Raw genomic sequence first — 20,573 nt, 5'->3', positions numbered from 1 at the left:
CATATCCAATCTGAGAACCAATACCACATTACCTGTTGGACATCTCCAAATAGCTGTTGGAGGTACATCGAAATCCAACATGATCAAAAGATATCTTCTCTTTCTCTCAAAACCCATTAATCTTCCACATTCCTCTAATTCCATTGAGTGCAAAGTCATCTTTTCACTTATCCAGTTTTGTGACACTGGATTTACCCTAGATTCTCATCTATCTTCTTCAGGACTTTTTGCTCCTTCCCCCGATTGCCTGATTCCTCCCAGAATGTCCTTTTCAAAGTAAGATGCTATGTCTCTTTGAACTATACTCCTGACTTTCTCTCCTATATCACTCCTATTTCTAGAAGTTCACTCTATTTTTGGCCTCTCAAATTCTGTCCCTGTGTCTCTCTAATTACTGTTTCCTTCCAGGAACTTCATTTGAATAAAAAAAATCCAGGTCAGTCATGTCTTTTTTTTTTTTTTTTTTTTTTCTGGGTTCTCCTTCTGATTCTCTGGGCTTTCTCTACCACCCTTTTGTAACTGTCTTTCCCCCATTAGAACATAAGCACCTTGAGGGCGGGGTTTTGAAGCATTTATTAGTATTCACAGTATTTAGAGCACAATGGCTGGCACTGAAGTAAGCATCTAATAAATGCTTCTTCTCTTGACTTGTTGACTTTTTCATTCCTCCCCCTTTCCATGAAATGCTATAAAATCTTACCAATTCCTTCTTTCCCTTCACATTGTTTCCATAACTTGCTATTCTTTTCAACTATATAACAAAATTATCATGTAAACCAATATACACAAATAGATATATAGATAAAATTATTCCATATGTACTTTTGTCTGAATGTAGTACACATCTTTCTTCCTATGTCCTTTATAGTCTTTCTTAAAATAATATTGCTATTACTTTATACATGTTCTCTTGATGCTAATCATTTTGCTCTTTATTTTTTTCAGGCAACTCTTTCCATATTTTTCTAAGATCATTTGAGCTTATTTCTTGTAGCACTAAAGTATTTCATCACAATCATATACTTCAGCTTGTTCAGCCTTTCCCCAATTTGATGAGCATCCCTGTAATTTCTAGTTTTTTGTTACCATAGAGAAAGCAGCTATAAACTGCTTTTTAAAGAACATATGGATTATTTTCCTTCCCCCCCCCCCAATCATCTTTGTAAATAGACCAAGTAGTGGTATTATGGTTCAAAGGGTATAGGTCATTTAGCAACTGTTTGGACCTAATTCACATTGCTCTCTAAAATAGTTGATCAGTTCCCAATTTTGACAATAATTGACAATTTTCCCATTCTCTTCAACATGTCATTTTCTCCTTCTCTTATTTTAGCCAATTTGGTAGGTATAAAATGATATCTCAACTTTGTTTTAATTTGGATTTTTCTAATTAATAATGATTTAGAATATGATTTTTATATGATTATGTTTTGACTTTTTCATTGGAAAATTGCTCCGTTCATATTTTCTCACCATTTATCAATTGAGGAATGACTAGTATCCTTATAGATTTGACTAAGTTCTTTATATATTTTAGATATGAAACCCTTATCTGGTAAGCTTTTTGTAAAATTTCCCCCTTCCCTTTTCTGCTTTCCTTCTGATCTTGGGCTACTTTTGTTTCATTTGTATAGATCCTTTTCAATTTAATATAATTGTACTTATCCATTTTACACTTAACTTTGCTTTTTATCTTCTGTCTATTCATAAATTATTCACTTAACCATAGGTTTAATAAATAATATGTCCCATGATTTCCTAATTTTTTTTGTATAATCTCTCTTTATGTTTGTCATATTCCATTTTGACCTTATCTTGGTAAATAGTGTAAAGTATCACACAACTTTCAAAACAATCTTTCTACAGCACAAGAGTACCCACATCAATCTCCAGGGCAAGAATCATCAGTGGCTCCCTATGAGTCTGGTCTAAATAACAAACTCTTACTTTCAGCTTTTAAAGCTCTTAATAGGAATTCAAAGCTTCAACCTTCCTTTCTAGGCTTAGTTCCCATAGTTTAATTGATCTCCCTCTCTCAAGTCTCTCTACTCCAGTTCATCATCCACACAATTGCCAAAATGATTTTCCTAAAGCATAGATCTAACCATGTCACCCATCCTCCAACACAATAAATTCTAGTGGTTCCCTATATTTCCAGGATAAAATGTAAAGTTCTTTGTTAAGCACTTAAATCTCTTTGCTGCATCTTGTCCCCTGATATCTTGGCAGCTTTTTTTCACCTTCCTCCACTCCACATATTCTAAGAACCAGTTATAATGGCCTATATGCTATTTCTCAAATGCAGCACTCCACCTCTCATCTTTGTGACTTTACAAAGGCAACCCTCCATTCCTAAAATGTTATTTTCCTTTCTCACCCCTCCCATCCCATTGCCCTTCTCACTGCTGTCTCTCCAGTATTTCTGACCTTTTTCAAGACTCAGTACAAATACAACCTTCTACTAAGAGTTCTTTCTCAGTTGGCCTCAGCTTCTAGAGCTTTCCTCTCTAAAGCTACTTTCATCTGCTCTGTGCATATTTTGTATAGATCTATTGTCTCTCTCAATAGAAGATGAACACCTGGAGAGCAGGAACTATTTTACCACTTTTTACACCCCTAACATAATGTCCAGCACATAGTAAGTAATAAAGTGCTGACTAAATCATAGTCCACATTTCAGCCAAATAATATGCTATTCCCCATAAATAACAATCCAATCTATCTCTTAGCCTTTGCCTAGGTTACCTTCCATCCCTCCATAACTGGATTGCATCAATTTTTGTCAGGCCTGATTCTTTGTGACTCCATTTGAGGTTTTCTTTGTAAAGACACAGGAATGGTTTGCCATTTTCTTCTCCAGCTCATTATATAAATGGGAAAACTGAAGCAATCAGGGTGCGCAGGGTCACACAGCTAGTAAGGTTAAATATGAACCCAGATTTCCTTACTGAGCCTGATGCTTTGTCCACTATACCACTTAGCTGTTCCCACCCTTAAATTATTGTGTATATATTTATCTCTGCATGTTGAATCCTTTATACTCCCACCTCACATTAGAATGTAAGCTTCTTGGGGCAGGGACCATTTATCCTTTTGTCTTTTTATTTCTAGAACCTAGCAGTATCTTTAACTTTAAATGTTTATTGGACTGAACTGGCTCCAGTTCTAGCCTTGCCACTTTCTATGTTACCTTGGGCAATTCAATTATGCTCTATGAGCCTCAGTTCTTTTGTCAAGTGGGATAATAAATACTCACAAGGCTGTTGTAAGGAAAATCCTTTATCAATCATAAAGGATACGGCACAGTGAGTTGAGCTATAATTGAATCATTTAGATCTTGAAGGAATTTTAGAAACTTTCTGTTAAAGCTCTATCATTTTAAAGATGGGGAAATGAAATGCCAGAGAAGTTGTGACTTGCTAGAGGTCATAGATCACACAGCAAGAATTTGAACCTAGATTTTCCAAATGTAGTTCTTTCCCCCTATACTATACCATCATTTATAAAATAAAACTTAAAAATGAGTTTCCTTAAAAAAAGTATTTCCCAGAAAGCTAAGTTGGAATCTTCCAACAAAGAAGAAATTAATATGGTGGCTAACATAATGGTATTCTGGACATATACTGTAGAATCCACTGGGGAAGGTATGCTGCCCCATTCTGATTCCAAGTTCTAGCTACCTACAATGTCATACCTGAAACTCCATCTTCTCTAATACAGGCAGGACTACAACATCACATTTCCCCAGCAAGCCATATCCAATGTGACATTCTCTAGATTGAAAATCCTTTCTTTGGAGAGTGCAGTTAAGTTCTTACTTACTTTTATCTACAAATTCTAAATATAGCATGTTGAATTTATTTTAAATATAAGTGGTCTGGAATGAATTTTACTTTTTTAAAGGATAGAAACCACTTTAATGCAAAATCCAGCAACCACATTTTACTGCTGTTTTTAGGTTAAAATCTAGGAGAGAATTAAATATTCATCCCATAGTAAAAATTCAGAGAAACAGAACCCTGAGGTGAGCAATATGAGAGTATGGTTTACTGAAAAATCATAACGTGCCTTCTGAGCACACCTAGACTACACAAAATATCCACTTAATCATAGCATGCCTGGAATGCCCTGATTTAGGAAGGACATTTTGATTGCACTGCTAAACACCAGGAAGATTCCCCAACGTGGTTTATGGACTCTTCCTCCCTGGAAATCTTTAGAAATATGATAACTTTGCAGTTTAAAAGCATTCTTGCCTCAAGGGAAAAATGTGGTAGTCAAACTCTGAAAAACCACATGCTGATTCTCTGAAAAAAAAACAACTCTGAAAAAAAACAAAGTGATGTAGAGTAGGGAATCAAATCTGAATTCCATAGTTATTAATTCTGTGGCCACGGGGAAAAGTAACAAGATCTTTTTTATCCTCAGTTTCCTCATCTGTAAAATAGAGATAATGTATGCATTATCTAGATTTGAAGTTAGAGGAGAATATAGTTATTCTCTATATGACTTTGAAATAACCTCTTTAGGGATCTGAGTTTCCTCATCTATAAAATGAAGGGACTGTTTTAAATGATCTACAAAGTCCCTTTCAACTCCCAATCCTCACAGGATTGTTGCAGAAAAAATGTATTGGGAGTTATTATTATTGTTATCATTATCATTATATAGCAATTAGCCTTCAAGAGCAGGAAATATATAGCCTCTATGCTGTGTTCCCTGACATCACTGTTTCACTTCACAGGGTGAGAACTCAAGAATTGAATAGGCTCTACCCTTTGAAGCATCTCAGTAGGGATTGGAGGAATGGGAACAAATTCGAAACCATTCAAAAAACACCATTCAGAAAAACATTTTCCTACCACCATTTTGTAAAATTAGTTAAGAGTCTTGAACTATCCTATGTCCTATGTTTGGGGGGAAAGACATGACCTTGATGAATCACTAGAAAGAAATGTCAATGAACAAGAACAATCAGCCATACAATCCAAGGCATAATCTCCCACTGGGACTAGAAGCATCCAATCTCCATTTATTTGAAGGAGCAAAAGAATGAGCAAGGAAGAATACAACAGAGAACTATATATTTCTCTGTTTTATCCCTTGTGTCTCCTGAAGTTATAAGAAACAAACAAAAAAATATTGAGAGGAAATGAGACTCTCCTTCTACCTCTAGCTTTAGCACCATTCTAATTAATGTTTCTGCTTGAGACTTAAGAGTTGTAGCAAAGTCAGAGCAGGAGGGATGGTGACAGATCTTGAAGACAGAAATGGGATTATTCAATACACTTTGTTAATCTTATTTCTAGGTGCAGATGACTGATAAGACAACTTAGAACAGTATCTAAGGATATGTGGAAGAAAAAATGTAACTGTATAAAAAGAAGGTAGCTGGGTAATGCAGTGGTTAGAGTTATGGACTTGGAATCTGAAAGACTCATCTTCTCAAGTTCACATATGGCCTCAAATATTTCTTAGCTGTGTGAGCCTGCCAAGTTACATAATTCTGTTTGCCTCAGTTTCCTTATCTATAAAATGAGAGGAAATAGCAAACCATTGTAGTATTTTTAATCAAGAAAACCTTAAATTGGGGTCATGAAGAGTTGTACATGTTTGAAATGACTGAACAACAATAACAAAATCTAAAGAATTTTGTATTCTTTTGATACTTCTGCATTTTCAATTATCTAATATTTTTGAGTTCCAACTATATGCAAGGCACTTCCAAATGCTGTGGAAACGCAAAAAACTTTGAGATAAGCCTCCTGCCCCCAAATATCCTGGAATCTAGTTAGAAATCATACTATAAAAGATTTAGAGCAGGATGGGATCTTAGAGATTGTGTAGTACATGCCCTAATGAGATCAGAGGGGATTTAAGTTACTTGCCCAAGATCATATAGATAGAAAGGCTTTCTGACCAAGTTACTACACAATCTCAGCTGCATTTTTCTTGTTTTCTAAGGGTTTAATCAATCATTTTTTCAATAATAATCCTGTGGATTAAGTAACAGAGGGGTTATTAGCTTCATTTTACAGAGAAGAAGACCATGTCATAGTAGTGACTGGACTTGGCCAAGCTCAGACAGCCACATGGTAGCAGAGTCAGGATTCAAACCCAAGGCCTGTGATTCTAAATTCCTTGCATCTTCTACTGCCAAGGAAACAAAAACACATGAAAGAAGGGGAGCACAATGCAGAAAATATGCAAGTGCTACCTAAGAAGTGCAATGTTTTAGATGAATTCTTATAGAGAAATGGGTCACCCCCTGGTGTGTTTAGAGAAAGTAAAACTTAAATTGGCCTTTGGAAGGATGGATAAAAATTCAAAAGGTATGTGGCTATAATGGTATTTACAAGTGGAAGAAAATGGTTTGAGGAAAGACTCGGAGGTAAGATAATATACTTTTTTGGGGGGATGGGAATGGAGATGGCAGTAAATAATCAAATTTAGGTGAATCAGATAATTCTTATTCAAGAACAAAAGAAAGAATAGAAAAGTAGTTATTTTAGAAGCTCCTGAATGCCAGACAACAACACTGATTTATCTTGTCTGTTATAAGGAACATTGAAGGTTTAACAGAAATCCAAAAATCCTAAGTCAGACTTGGAAAGCATCTAGAAAACACATAGTCCAAACTTCTGGGCAGCTAGATGACACAGTGGATAAAGCACCAGGCCTGGAGTCAAGAAGATCTGAATTCAAATCCAGCTTTGGACACTTACTAACTGTAGCTGTGTGAGTCTAGGCACTTAACCCCAATTGCCTCCGGGGAAAAAAGAAATGAAAGAAAATGGCAAATCACTCCAATATCTTTGCCCAAAAAAAACCCCTAAGAGGTCATGAAGAATTCGACATGACTGAAACAATTAAACAGGTCCAACCTTGTAATTTAAAGAGTAAAGAAACTAATCCAGGAGAGTTTTGAGCAACTTGCCTAATGCCTCACATGGAATAAGTAGTATAGTAGAGATTCAAACCTATGTCCTCTGACTTTAAGATCAGTGATCTCTCTATTATACTATATGGCTTCCAGTGCAGAGTGATAAAGGAACTTGACCAAAGCCTTGCTACAAGGTAGTGATAGCCTAGAATTAAAACCAAGGATTGCAGAGTCCTACACATGACTTTTTCTAAGACAAACCTGTATCTATTTCTTTCTAGTTTCTACCCTTTGCTCTCTGTGGCTTGCTGGAGGCCTAGAGAAAATACCTAATTCTTCATCAGTGTGAAATGTTTAAAGATAGGTTTCAAACCTACCTCTAGGTCTTTTCTATGTTAATCATCCCTACTTCTTTCACTTGACCATCACTGGTTAGAACTTGAGCTCTTTCACCAAACTGGTAGCCTTTCTCTAGTCACTCCCAAGTTTGCATAAATGTCATCAATCAAATGATTAAATGAGATAAAATTTGTAAGAGCATAGCACACAGCATACTTAAAAAGTGCTTATTCCCTTCTTTCCTTGTCCCCTCTCCTTTTCCTAGAAATGAGGTACTCAGAACTGAATATAATACTGTAGGGATGACCTCGATATAGGGATGCAATGTGCTAGATTAAATAAGAAAATATTTGTAAAGCATTTAGCACACTATCTGGAACATAACAATGTTATGTAATGTAAATGCTTATTCTTTCCTTCACATAGTAGCATAGGACTATCCCTCCTATTAGCTAGCTGACACAATGGATAGAGTTCAGGGCTTGGAATGAGGAAGATTCATCTTCCTCAGTTCAAATCTGGTCCTATAATGCTGGACAAGTCACTTAACTCTGTTAACTCAGTTTCCTCATCTATAACATAAGCTGGAGAAGGAAATGGCAAACTACTCCAGTACCTTTGCAAAGAGAATCCCAAATGAAGTCACAAAAAGTTGGACATGACTGTAATGACTGAACAATAATGAAAAAATCCCTTCTATAATTCTCAACATTCTATCTCTCTTAATATAGCAACAATGGGATTTTGTTTTTGCTTTTTTGGATGCCATATAATACTGATTCACATTGAACTAGCAATCCACTAAAATACTTAGATCTTTTTCAAAGTGCTATCTAGCCATGTCTCCTGCAACTAGTACTTGTCAGGTAGGTACGTTGCTCAATAGGTTCTGAGATACCTTCCAACTCCAAGATATTGGGGTGTTTTTTTCACACAAATGTAAATCTTTATATTTATCTCTGTTAAATTTCACCTTGTTAAATCCATCCATAGTAATGCTCAGGTCTATCAAATTCTTTTTGGATCTTTACTGTGGGACACTTGACAATTTGATAAGTATGTCATCTATACTTTTATCTAAGTCAACTCAAGATCAAACACAAACATCTGAGCATTCCATTAGAGAACAAGTTCCAAGTTGATATTAAGCTCTTAATAACTACTCTTATCATGCAATGAAATCTACCTGTACAAATAGAAAGTCCACATTACTCCATCTCATTCACAAAAAACAGTGTGACTTTGTAAAGGCCTTCCTTCTTTGTACAATTACTCAGTTATTATTTTATATCTCTACCTGTACACACATTTATTTTTCTTCAATTGTATGTAAGTTACATGAGTAAAGGAGGGTTTTTTATTATTTATATTCTCAGTGCCTAGCAGAATATTGGGAACTTAGCTATAATAAGTACTTATGGGAAGAATGAAAGTCACATTCTTATTGGGAACTTAGCTATAATAAGTACTTATGGGAAGAATGAAAGTCACATTCTTTCAATGTGAAAGAGTGTTATTGAAGTAAGTAAGGGAGTTAGGTTATTGAAATAAGAATAGAAAATAAATCACAGATGGGAAACAATGCAAAGGGTGGAGAATAAAATGATGTAGGCTAAAGAGAACAGATTTAGGAGGATAACTAAAAGAAAAGTATGCTTAATTTGTTTAGATAATATACCTCCTCTGGTAATTAATATCAGTTAATTGTTACGAATATGTCTAAAAAAAGTGAAGAATAAGGAATTTCCTATAAATGACTTTATTTTCCAAATGAAATCATTACCACATCTCATCTGTTCTAAGGTCAAAAAAATACTTTACTGGCAGATTAAATATCTTGCCCAATGTGGCATAGGTAAAAAAACAAATAAAAAAAATGTTCCCTATCCCAATGAATGGACCTGAACTTGAGCACTGAACAAACAGTCTGTAATTATCATGAAAAGGAAGACCATCCTGAGAAAAGGAAGAGACATAAGGGAGTCAACTCATATTTCTTAAGTAGGTAAGTAACATGCTTAGAACTGTGGCTTTAGAGCTAGGAAGCTGGAATTTGATAGAAGGACTGAATGGAGAAGAGTGGGGGATACTCTCGCAAGTAAGAAGTGATCAGGCTCTGAACCAGAGGGTTTTGTGAGTAATAAGATGAGGACAGATGCAAGAGATATTAAGAAGGCAAAAATGACAAGACTTGGCAAATTCTTGGATATAGGGAGGTAAATCTGAATAAAGGAGGGCTCCCAGGTTAGGAACTTAGGTGACTGGAAAATTGGTATTACCTGTGACAAAAATAGGAAGATTAGGAGGAGGGGTAGATTCAGGGAGAAAGATAATAAATTCCATTTTGGCCATGTAAAATTTGTGACACTTAGGGAATAGCCAGATGAAGACATCCAAGGAGCAGTTAAAAGATATGGAAGCACCCTGGGTATGTAGACTTGGGAATCATCTGAATTGAAATGATTGTGAATGCATGAAATTTTAAAAAATCAAATAAACAAAGATGTGGAGAGGAGAAGGTCAAGAATAGAGCCTGGGGCATATTCATACAAAGGATTTGGGACATGGATGATGAGCCTGTAGGAGCCATCAAGAAGGATTCTTCATGCAAATAGGAGAACCAAGGCAGAAAAGTATCAGACAGGGATGTAGAGCAAAAATTCCTAAACTGAATGTGGAAGTCATAAAATTATGATTTTTTTATCATTAAATGTTTTATTTGTATACCTGTTTTATGAACCTGCATATTTGGGGTTATGTAAAAATTTCTTACAAGTGGAAAAAATTTAAGTCCTCATGTAGAGCACTGGCTCTATTCAGACTGCCTCAGTTCACATCTCATCTCTGTTTTTTTCCTTTTCGTGCCTAGCAATGCACCTCAGTACTCTACATATAATAGGTAGTTGAAAAATGTTTATTAAGGTGGACTTTTATAGCACTTTTTCCTCTAAAATTTCAAAGTTCTTACATTAATATTCCCTAATTTACTGTCATTACATCTTCAGGAAGGTAGTAGGCAAGTGGGACTACTAGGGCACAGTGATATTAGAGGGCTAGTCCAAATTCTCAAAGTGAATCAGCAAAAAGAAAGTGGAACTAATATGGAATGTTCCTTACTAGACAACAGTCTAAATCTTCCCTTCTCTCTCTAATTTTAAGAGAACTCACTCATAAGGATGCTCATCCAATGGACCTCTCCAAGAAATCTGGACAGTAAAAGGTCATTTCTGTTCACAGCTGGAAATAAGCAAACAAGTTAAAAAAAAAAGAGCAAGGCAGCATGAAGCCTATGAATAGTGGAAGTCACTCCTATACTGGCATATCACTGTACAATAAGAACCTTTGATTTTTAAAAAGGAGGATGATGTGGGAAAGTGCACACACCCAAAAAGACATTACTAGACAAATATACCTGTCATTCACTTTTTCTGAAAGGATTTAATTTGCAACATAAACATCACCACACTAGGAGACTGAAAGAAAAGAAAAATGAAAAGCCAATGATATGTGCTGAAAATGACATAAAATTAGTATGTATAGGGAGAGCGATGATCCTAATAATGAATATGAAGCAATAATTTGCATTTTAACAGACTAAGCAGGAATGTAATTGGGCAAGAAGCAAATCTGAATGAATTTCCAACTAATTCAACATTAAGCACAGCTACTTGCTAATTATTAGTGTTATAAATTAGGAAAAATTTGTTAAAACTGAAATAAAGTTTGTTTTTAAAGGAAAAAAAAACACCAATTGCCAATAGATGAACTTCTGTGTTGCACTGTACAATTTAGTTACAAGGAAAAACTATTTCATTGATTTAAAATTTTTTTTAATTACCAGCTAACAGAACACAATGCCACCCTTCAACCAAGGATTTCAAATGGTAGGAACCACAAGATAGTTGGTGAGAGAAGCACAATTAGAGGAATGAAAAGAGAAAAGACTTTCTGGAAGAAGCATCAGTATGCTCTGGGTAACTCTACTCCTGGAATCTGTTCATTGTTATAAACATCTGTTTTAAAGGAGAAATAAATAGGTATAATTTTACAATCATCATCAGTGTCATAAGAATGCATTTGGGATTTGGTTTATGCTAAAAGCATATACTTCTTGGTTTATTTGCAAAAATCATCAAAGAATCACAGGATTTCAGAGTTAGAAGGGACCTCAGAAGCTCTCTAGACCAATGCATATGCACAAAAGAATCCTACCACAAGATACTCCATGATCATCCAGCTTTTACGTGAATACCTCCAAGGGGAGAAACCTAAGTCCTACGGCAGTTCATTCCACTTTTGGGTGGGTTCAATTGTTAAAAGTTATTCCTGATACCTAATCTATATTTGTCTCTTTAAAACTCTTCATCTCTCCTAACTCTACCTTCCAAGGTCAAAAAAGAATAAATAAATCCAACCCTTATTCCACATGACAGCCTTTCAATAATTTGAAAATATCAATGATATTCTACCCTCAATTCCATTCATATCTCCAGTCTCACCAGGCAAAACATTCCCATTCTCTTCAAATAATTTTCATGTTATGGATTGTAGGCCTTTCACCATTCTGGTTGCCCTCTATTTTTCCAGTTCATCAACATCCTTCCATACTATGATGTTCTAGAATTGAACATGGTAAAAATCCAGGTGGATTTAACTGGGAAACTTTATGAAAAGTTTCTAGGAAAAGGCCATAATTGTAAATAATTGTAAATCTGAGTCATCTACCTCTCACTTGACAGGCTGGAAATAGGGTCATAGAGAACTTGTACAGCCTCTTGAAAGAAAAAAGGGAAGTTCTTCAGAATTATTCATCAATATCTGCTATCCTCTAGTTGAAATTCTTCCTAATGGGTTTATCATTATGGTGATTTTTTTTCTGGTTTGTTTTGCATAAGAAAATTCAGTCCTTGGGGCAGCTAGGTAGTGCAGTGGATAGAGCACTAGCCCTGAAGTCAGGAGGATATGAGTTCAAATCTGGTCTCAGACACTTAACACTAACTAGCAATGTGACCCTGGGCAAATCATGTAATCCCAATTGCCTCAGAAAAAGAAAAGAAAAAAAAAACCAGTCCTAGGTGGGAAAACTAAGGCACACAATGGTTCAAGCCACCAAACTTTAGAACAATCATCAATCCACTGCTATTCTGGAATAAAGACTTTGAATTTTTAATATCCTTTTCTATATTAATATATTTATATAGACAACCTTTTATATTTGATTTAGTCTAATATGTGATCATTGCTTTAAGAATTTAATAATATTTCTACTTGAAATAATTAACAGTGTATACATATATGTACCTTACAGAAACATTAATAGTGATGGTATCCATATGTTTGCACCAGATAGAGAGAACAAAAATATTTTATCAGTACCCCCCCAAAAAAAAAGATGCTATGTGGATTTTTCTCCTTTAATTTACTGGAAATACCAAAGTCTGAATAAAAAGAAAAAAGGCCAGACACAAGCAAGCCAAGAAATATCTTGGCAGCAGGATTATTCATTGAAAGGGGACCCTGAATCCATAAATAAATAAAAAATAAAACAAAACAAAAACCAAACCCCAAGCTTTTTCTCACTCCCTGAAGCTTGTAACATCCAGACACACCAGAGACCTGCCTGGCAACCTATAAGGGAGTGGAGGGAGAGGCAAGCAGGGACAGAAACAAGAAGTCTGTACTGTGGACCAGTGCTGACACTGAGCTCAGGACATATTCTCCAGTTACAAAGGAAGAGATCCCGCCTAGTGATCAGGAGAAACATATGAGGAGGAGGGGAAGGCAACAAGAAATCCCCAGGGTGAGCTGAAAGGGAAACTTTATACCACCTGAACCAGCCTCAAGGTAGAAACCAGAGAAGGCAGAAATTAATGAGCATTCAGCCAGAAGAATGCTCTATAACTTGAAGAACAACATTTTCACAGTTTTTAGGATGCACTCAAAATAAAATAATTAAGAGACTCAGCAAAGGGCAGCTTCTACAGAGAAAAAGCACTGCCTGGTAAAAACAGAAATCTTCAATAATGCTGGTCTTCTCTTTCTGTAATCTTTTTCTCTTGCCTGCATTGCTATAAACCATTTCTGAAACCATCAAGAAAGGCTCCATCAGCATTTATACCTTAGTGTAAGTTCTAGTTCTTACTCTCCAACAGAAATTTTTTGCCTTATCTCCAATGAAAGTACTGTCTCCTTTTAAAGGGTTTTGCCAAATTATCCACAAAGCCTGGTGAGGAGGGGAGGGAGAATGTAGGACCTTTCTCTCTGCTTTTGAAATGAAAGATAGGAGACCACATACTTTACCCTTTGTTAAAACACACCACACACACAACACACACACAAATACACAAACATAAACATACAAATAAAAAAACCCCCACTTGACTCCACAAATCAAACCTCTACTGAATCATCTTTCCAATCAACTTTAAAGATAAAACGTTAGTTTTTGAAGACTTTAAATTAGGTCTTTTTGTAGTTGAGCTTAAATAAAATTCTTCACAGTAAAGACAATAAGTCTTTTAAATAAGAAAGAAAATGGTAATAAAGGAGACATGGTACAATCTAGGAATCAGAAAACTTGCTGTCCAGTACTGGTTTTGCCAAAAGTTCACTTACCTTTTGCGGCCTCAGTTTCCTCATCTCTAATATGACTTAATAGAGTATTTCTAATAGAACTAGTATGAAGAAAATACTTATCAAATTGTATTTAATAATCGCTAGCATTTATATAGTCCTTTAAAGTTTGCAAAATACCTTACATAAATTATCTCATTTGTTCCTCTCAAAAATCCTTTGAGTTGGTGCTGTTATTATCACCATTTTACAGATAAGGAAAACAAAGCCAAAAAAGTTAAATGATTTTTCCAGGGTCATAGAAGTAGATAAAAAAAGATACTTTTTGAGTGAGTGAGAAGAAAAGATGACACAAAGTTTCTGACATTCACTTTTACCTGATACTTGACCTCATATCATTATTACATTGTTCAAGTTTTGTTCAAACTATAATAAACTGAATTTTTAAATATGTAAAATGCTGTCAGTATCATAAATGTCATCTTATTCCACCTTTTCTAAATCAAGGGAATGCAAATATTATAATTTCAGAGCAAAACAGAACACTATTTGGCAATTTAATATGTACTATAACTTTTGCTTTCCCTACTTCAATGCTGACCTTCAACTAGTTGGTCCAAGGTAGAAATCTTCTTGAGTCCATCTATGGTGTAGATTGTTCTCACTCCCTGGGGCAAATTCACATTGTCGGACAGAGTTCTGGTCAGATCAGCCAGCAGAGCCTCAAAAGACCTAAATCTGTCTGGAGAGATGGCATATACGATCCCTTTGAAGTAGCGGTCTCCATTACGATAGAAACGGACTTTCTTGGCTTTCTTCTCGGAACTGAGGGTCTGCAGAGTGCGGGTGCGGTAAAAGCTGCAGTGGGCACTATGGGTCGGGCTGGGAAGGCCATTTACCCTAGACCCTCTGCCATATCTCTGTGCTTTATCCCGCTCATCAAAGTGTTCCAGTTCCATATCTCTCCCAAAAGACATGTTCAAGATAGAATCTAAGAGCAAGAAAAATAAACACAGAAACACACACTGTCATTTTCAATGAATCAACAAGCATTTATTGAGGGCTTGCTATGTGCCATTTGAAGACAAGATTAATAGGCTCAGGTAGAGAAAATGCAACTATTAGGAACACTATTTAAATGACTGACATTGGTTAATGTAGCTTCTTGGCTGAAAGAAAGAATTGGAGTCTTCATCTTAAAATTTGAAACTTTATATTTTGGTAGAAGGAAAGAAAGAAGAGTGGCTTTAAAGTGAAGTACAAAAGAGTTTATATGTTATTGAATGCTGGGTCACATGATGAGAAAAAGATAAGCTAAGAAACACTATTTGGAGGAATGTCTCTGTCTCTTACACACAGACATCTCTCTCTCTCTCTCTCTCTCTCTCTCTCTCTCTCTCTCTCTCTCTCTCTCTCTCCTTTTCTTACACACACACACACACGCACACACACACACACACACACACCCCTAATCAAAACTTGACATTGGTTTTATTCTAATAAATAAATTCCATTTCTTCTGTGGAGGGGAATTCATTGTATTATACAATTTGAGTGAATAAAATGCATTTCTAAACATAGTTTGTTTCTTCTTTTTTGTTTCTGATTAGAATAGAGCTAAGAGGAAAGGGGCTTGTTTCATCTTTTGAAACAGAGGATGAAATCCACCATCCCACTTCCCTTTCAGTTTCCTTCTTCAACTCTATCACCCTTTGAGAATACCTATCCTGACTTAAATCTACAGAGCTTTGCTCTCAGTTAGCTACCTCTTAATTAAAAAAAAAAACACTTCTACCTTAATATATACTAAAATGTCATAGAATAATAAATAATTTAAAATGCTTCCCCTAGTTTTTAAATTTTAATATGGGAATCTTGAAAGCCCATAGCTTTCATGACCCAAAAGAACAAATTCTAAACTGTGAGTTTCATGAGCCTTGACATAAAATTGGATGAAAGTACTTTTGAACAGGTGACCTTCCCAGTGCCATTTAACTCATACCACCAAAGGAATCACCTATTCATAATGTCAAATATAATATAACTTCAGTGTAACCTACCCTGACATTCAAAAAACTTGAGTGAATCAAGTTAAAGTAACAATTTACAAGAATTAAACATTACAGTGGAAAGAACACTGACTATGGAGTCAGAGAACTTGGCTCTGATTCGTACATTGACATACTACATGTGATCTTAGGTATGTAATTCTGGGCCTCATTTTCCTCCACTTAACAATGAGGAGATTAAAGAAGATGGCCTCTGTGATTCCTTCCTATTCCAGATATATTATTCTATGATCCCACAGACAAAAGGCAATTAATACAAAACACTCTAGAAGAAGTAAAATTGTTAAAGATGTATGCTTACTATTAATATGAATAAATGAGACATTTGTTCTGTCATTTATCAACCAGATTACTTAAAAGTAAAACTGGTCCCTTTAACCATAATGAGTATGGGCTTTAAAAAAAGGACTCATAATGGAGACAATGCAAGCTGTGAGAAAACTGTGATTCGATACTGGAACTATCAGAAGAGCAACATATCTTTAACCCTGAAAGAAAGGAAATAACTCAGACTTTCTGAGAGCACAATATAGCTTACAGCTTCTAATTCTTTGTGGAAAAAAAGAAGTTACATGCTTCTCATTTATAAAATCAACAACTGATTTATAAATTGAGTCACTTCAAATAAAATATCATATTGTGCCATTTTAGACAAGTATTAAGGACAAGAGCTGGCTGAGTGGTTATTCAATATGGGATATGGAGTATCCTGTTGTTATATATTTCTAAAAAGACAGATCTCTTGTTTTTTTTTTTTTTTTTCATTCTAGAGGGGCGGGGGAAGGAAATGCTGCCAATATTCATGCCAAGAAACTAGCTCATCAAGCTCTTGACAAAACCAACATTCCCCACAGTTTTAAAGCTGAAGCCAAGATCCAATCTGCTTTGTAGGTTTTGTTTTGTTTCAAGCCAGTTGTAATTCTCCCACCTCTTGGGGGTCACTCCTAAGTTTATATATAAAAATCAGGGAATACTACAGAAGCTGTATTGTATAGTGCCTACAACCAGAGCATCCAAAGTTTACCATTTGGTAGGGCAGTTCAATTCAATTCAGCAAGTATTTATTAAACCCCTTCTATGTTCCAGTTATTATAGTGGGATACAAAGGCAGAAATGAAAGTGGCCCCTGTCTCCAAAGAGTTTATGTTTTATTGAATTGCAAGAATAAATTTTATAACTGTTACATTGATAGTGATGTGAACTGGATCAGAGAATTGTAATAATGGGACAGGAACTACCTAATAAGAAAATTCTCTCTATCAATTCATATTGATATCACCCCTTCCACTTAAGAAAGGTGCCCAGGACAAAGCTTTATAAAATAAGAGTTGCAACCCTACATGTGGTCACATAACTAAATGTAGAGGTTGCAAAAGAATTGGCAACAGTAAAATTTTCTCAGGTGGTGAAAAGGGGTTGCAAGTGGAAAAAGTTTAAGACCCTACCCTAGAGCACTAAGAGATTAAGTGAATTATCTAGTCACACAACCAGCATACAACAGAGGGGAAATTCAAACCCAGAGTCTCCTGGCTTTGAGGCTTGCACTCCATCCATTATGTCATACTGACTTTTTCTCCCCACCTAAACCTAAAGTTTATCTAGTCTAGGAGATCTTACCTTTTTTGCATCCTAAACTCCTTTGGCAATTTGCTTATATCTATATACCTTTTTTTTTTTACTGTAATACTTTTACATGTATAAAATAAAATACACAGGATTACCAAAAAAGGCCAATTATATTGAAATAGTTTTTTTTTAAGTTTTCAGACTCTACCTAGGTTAAGAACTCCTCCCTGTTCTAGTCCATGGACTAATTTCTTTTATGTCACTATGCCTCTTACTCCCTTCCCCTCCATTTCACTCCAAGTGACAATTTATAGATATGCCTCACAAATTAAAATTATCATTTTCAAAGCTGTAACTATGGCTTCTAAAGCCCTTCATAAACTGTCCCCCTCCTACTTTTCCAGTTTTCTTACTCTTTACATCTACTCTCTACACATATGATACAGACAATCTACTTGTACACAACACTATCTTTACTCCAAATGCTTTCTCTTGCCGTCCCCCAAACATGGAATTGGTTCCCTCGTGATCTTCTCCTTCTGTCTTCTTTCAAGTCCCAGCTAAAAATTTCCCTTCTGGAAGAAGCTTTTCCTAATTCCCCTTAATATTGGTGCCTTCCCTCTCAAACCCAATTTATCCCATGTATATAGGTTATTTGTACATGGTGGTTTGCATGCTATCGCCCCATTAGATTGTGAGCTCCTTGAGAACAGGGACTGTTTTTTGCTTTCCTCTGTATCCCCAGTGTTTAGCACAGTGCCTTATACCCAGCAGGCATTTAATAAATTCTTCTTGATTATAATTATCTACTGTAACAAACAAAAAAATCAAACAATAACCCAGCCCAAATCAAAAAACTAGGCTCTTCTCTCCACCGAGCAGAAATTATAGGAATTCTGTTCTAACCCTAAACCTAATCTAGAGCACATATAAGGTATATCAGAGATAGGTAAGGCTTCCCTAGATTTAGCTTGACTTTCTTACGTCTCTCTTGTGTCTCTCTCTCAAAGTAAAGAATGTGTTTACTTAAACTTGGTAGTGAACATAAAATATCTTGTTTTTCTCTCATTCATTCACCTACTAGCTAGGAAACACAGGTACTAGGCATTGTGAAGAATACAGAGATGAATAACCTCAGATATTGACTTGAAGTGTCAGAGGAAAAGAGGTCTTCTCACAACACAAAGCTTTTCCTACAAGATTACCATTCCAAGAACTAGAAATCTCTGTTTTCTTTGGAATGCCTAATCTTTTAAAAAGACAACTTCCTCATCCCTTGCACTATCCAAGGGATTCCATTTATAGCCTTACACACACACACACACACACACACACACACAAATCTCACACACTGAAAGATTACACTGCAGGTGAATGGAAAGGCATAGGATAAAAGACACATATACTTTAAGTATTACAAGTATATTGTAAATATAGATGTCACATATATGTATATTTATACATATATAATAAACCCTCTAAATGCAAAAAGAAACTCATTTCTATTGTGCAACAACATGTAAACCTTATTTTAAGGTCCATTCTAGTGTGTATACATTTGATGTTTCATAAAACACTGCCCTACTTTTTTTTGGTACTAAAGAAAGGTGACTGATTATGTGGAAATATACACCACCTCATCTACTCATACACACCCCTGCAGTGCAATCAGTGAGTGTGACTGGAATTTGTTAGATTCAAGGCATTCAGAGGTGCAATATATGCAAGATCTGCATATTGGATTAGACCTTTTCTCCCATCAGTGATCCTGTTCAAACGTTATCTTCAAAAGATGTCTCTTTTGTGGGCCAATGCAGGGGTTGTGTCTTCCAACCCCTGCTCTCTCTAGGAGAAAAATACCATTTCCTCCCTGCATGCTTTTAACACTGCAGGCGCTAATCTGTACACGATGCTGCCTCGCCATCAGAATTCCACAAGCAAATGTAATTACAGCCCAGGCTACAGAAAAGCCCGACCCAAAATTAAGCCGGTCACCCCTTAAGGTGCACAAGCCTCACCATCACACGGTCAAAACCCGACACAATAAAGGCCTGGCCCCACCACTCAGTCAATGAGGAACAGAGTTGGTCCCCGTTCCACAGCTGACTCTGACAATGACAAACACCTTTCTGCCTCCCCATTCCTATCCCTTTCCTTCTATCCTCACTGGAAACGTGAGGCTAAAGAGCGCAAAACGCAGTCTTCCGCTCCCAAGCCCAGTCTCTCCCTTTTAAAGTGGCACCAGCCACTAGACAAAAGGGTCCGGTACCCACGGCCCAGGGGCCCAAGCCCACACAATGCCCCTGGGCTGGGGAGGGCTGGGCTGGGCTGCTTCGGCAGCCGCCTTTCTAGGAACAGTCTGGAGGAGGAGATTGCCTCTCAGGAAGGTTGCCACCCCGGGCCCTAAGCGCTGCCTCTAGAAGGATCCCCTTCCTAACCAGCCACAGCCCGGAGATCTTGGGGGAGAGGCGAGGGGTCTGCCCGGTCGCCCCCCGGGCTCTGCAGAAGCGACTCAGGCATACGCTTCTTTTTTTTTCCCTCCCTCCTCCACTTATTGCAATGCACTCACCGGATCCGCAGAGAGACACTGCCAAGTGTCTTTGTTAACGGTTCTGTCTGCTGGCCCCTCCGCTGCTCCTCTCCTCGCCTGAGTGATGCTGCTGTTGCTGGTAGTGGTGGTGGAAGCAGCTACCGTACCAGTAGTGGTGGTGCTAGCGGTGGTGGTGGTGGTGGTGAGGCTGGGCTGCGGCAGCTGCTCGGGCTCCGCGTTTTCAACTTCTGCCCTTATTGCAGTGATTTGCATTAGCCCGTCCTCATTGAAATGCGGTTCTTCACAGCAGCCTCGCTCTGCCACTCTCCAGCTTCTCTCTAGAGGAGGGCGGCGGCAGCGAGCGCGCTCCCTTTTCTTCTCTCCCTCTTTCTGCACCCCCCACCCCTTTCCTCCTCTCCCTCCCTCTTTCGAGCACGCGCCTGAGGCCCCCGCCCTCCTCTCCTTCCCACCCTGGAGTTGGGTGGCTTCACGCCCCCCTCAGGGCTCCCTCTGGTCTTGGTGATCTCAGTTCCCACTACTCCCCACCTGACCGCTGCATCCTGACCTTTTTTAAGTCCCCCAGGACTGTTGAGCCACTGGGTGCGAAGGGCTA

At 37.0% G+C, this 20,573-nt stretch overlaps 1 protein-coding gene across 2 annotated transcripts in view; it reads right to left on the bottom strand.

Moving 5' to 3' along the window:
- DCLK1 (doublecortin like kinase 1) overlaps nucleotides 1–20,137 on the bottom strand; it is a 390,620-nt gene extending 370,483 nt beyond the window's left edge. For both annotated transcript variants that reach the window (XM_031960701.1, XM_003764516.2), the window contains exons 1-2: nucleotides 20,000–20,137; nucleotides 14,397–14,786 (exon numbers count right to left, since the gene is read on the bottom strand). In XM_031960701.1, coding sequence (XP_031816561.1) covers nucleotides 14,397–14,772 — 376 coding nt within the window. In that variant the 5' untranslated portion in view covers nucleotides 14,773–14,786; nucleotides 20,000–20,137. The remainder of the gene's footprint in view (nucleotides 1–14,396; nucleotides 14,787–19,999) is intronic.
- Nucleotides 20,138–20,573: the final 436 nt, after the last annotated feature.

Source organism: Sarcophilus harrisii, chromosome 3 (genome assembly GCF_902635505.1).
Source record: "Sarcophilus harrisii chromosome 3, mSarHar1.11, whole genome shotgun sequence".
Classification (NCBI taxonomy): domain Eukaryota; kingdom Metazoa; phylum Chordata; class Mammalia; order Dasyuromorphia; family Dasyuridae; genus Sarcophilus; species Sarcophilus harrisii.
Note: the sequence above shows the minus strand (reverse complement) of the source record. Positions and strands in the feature narration are given on the sequence as shown.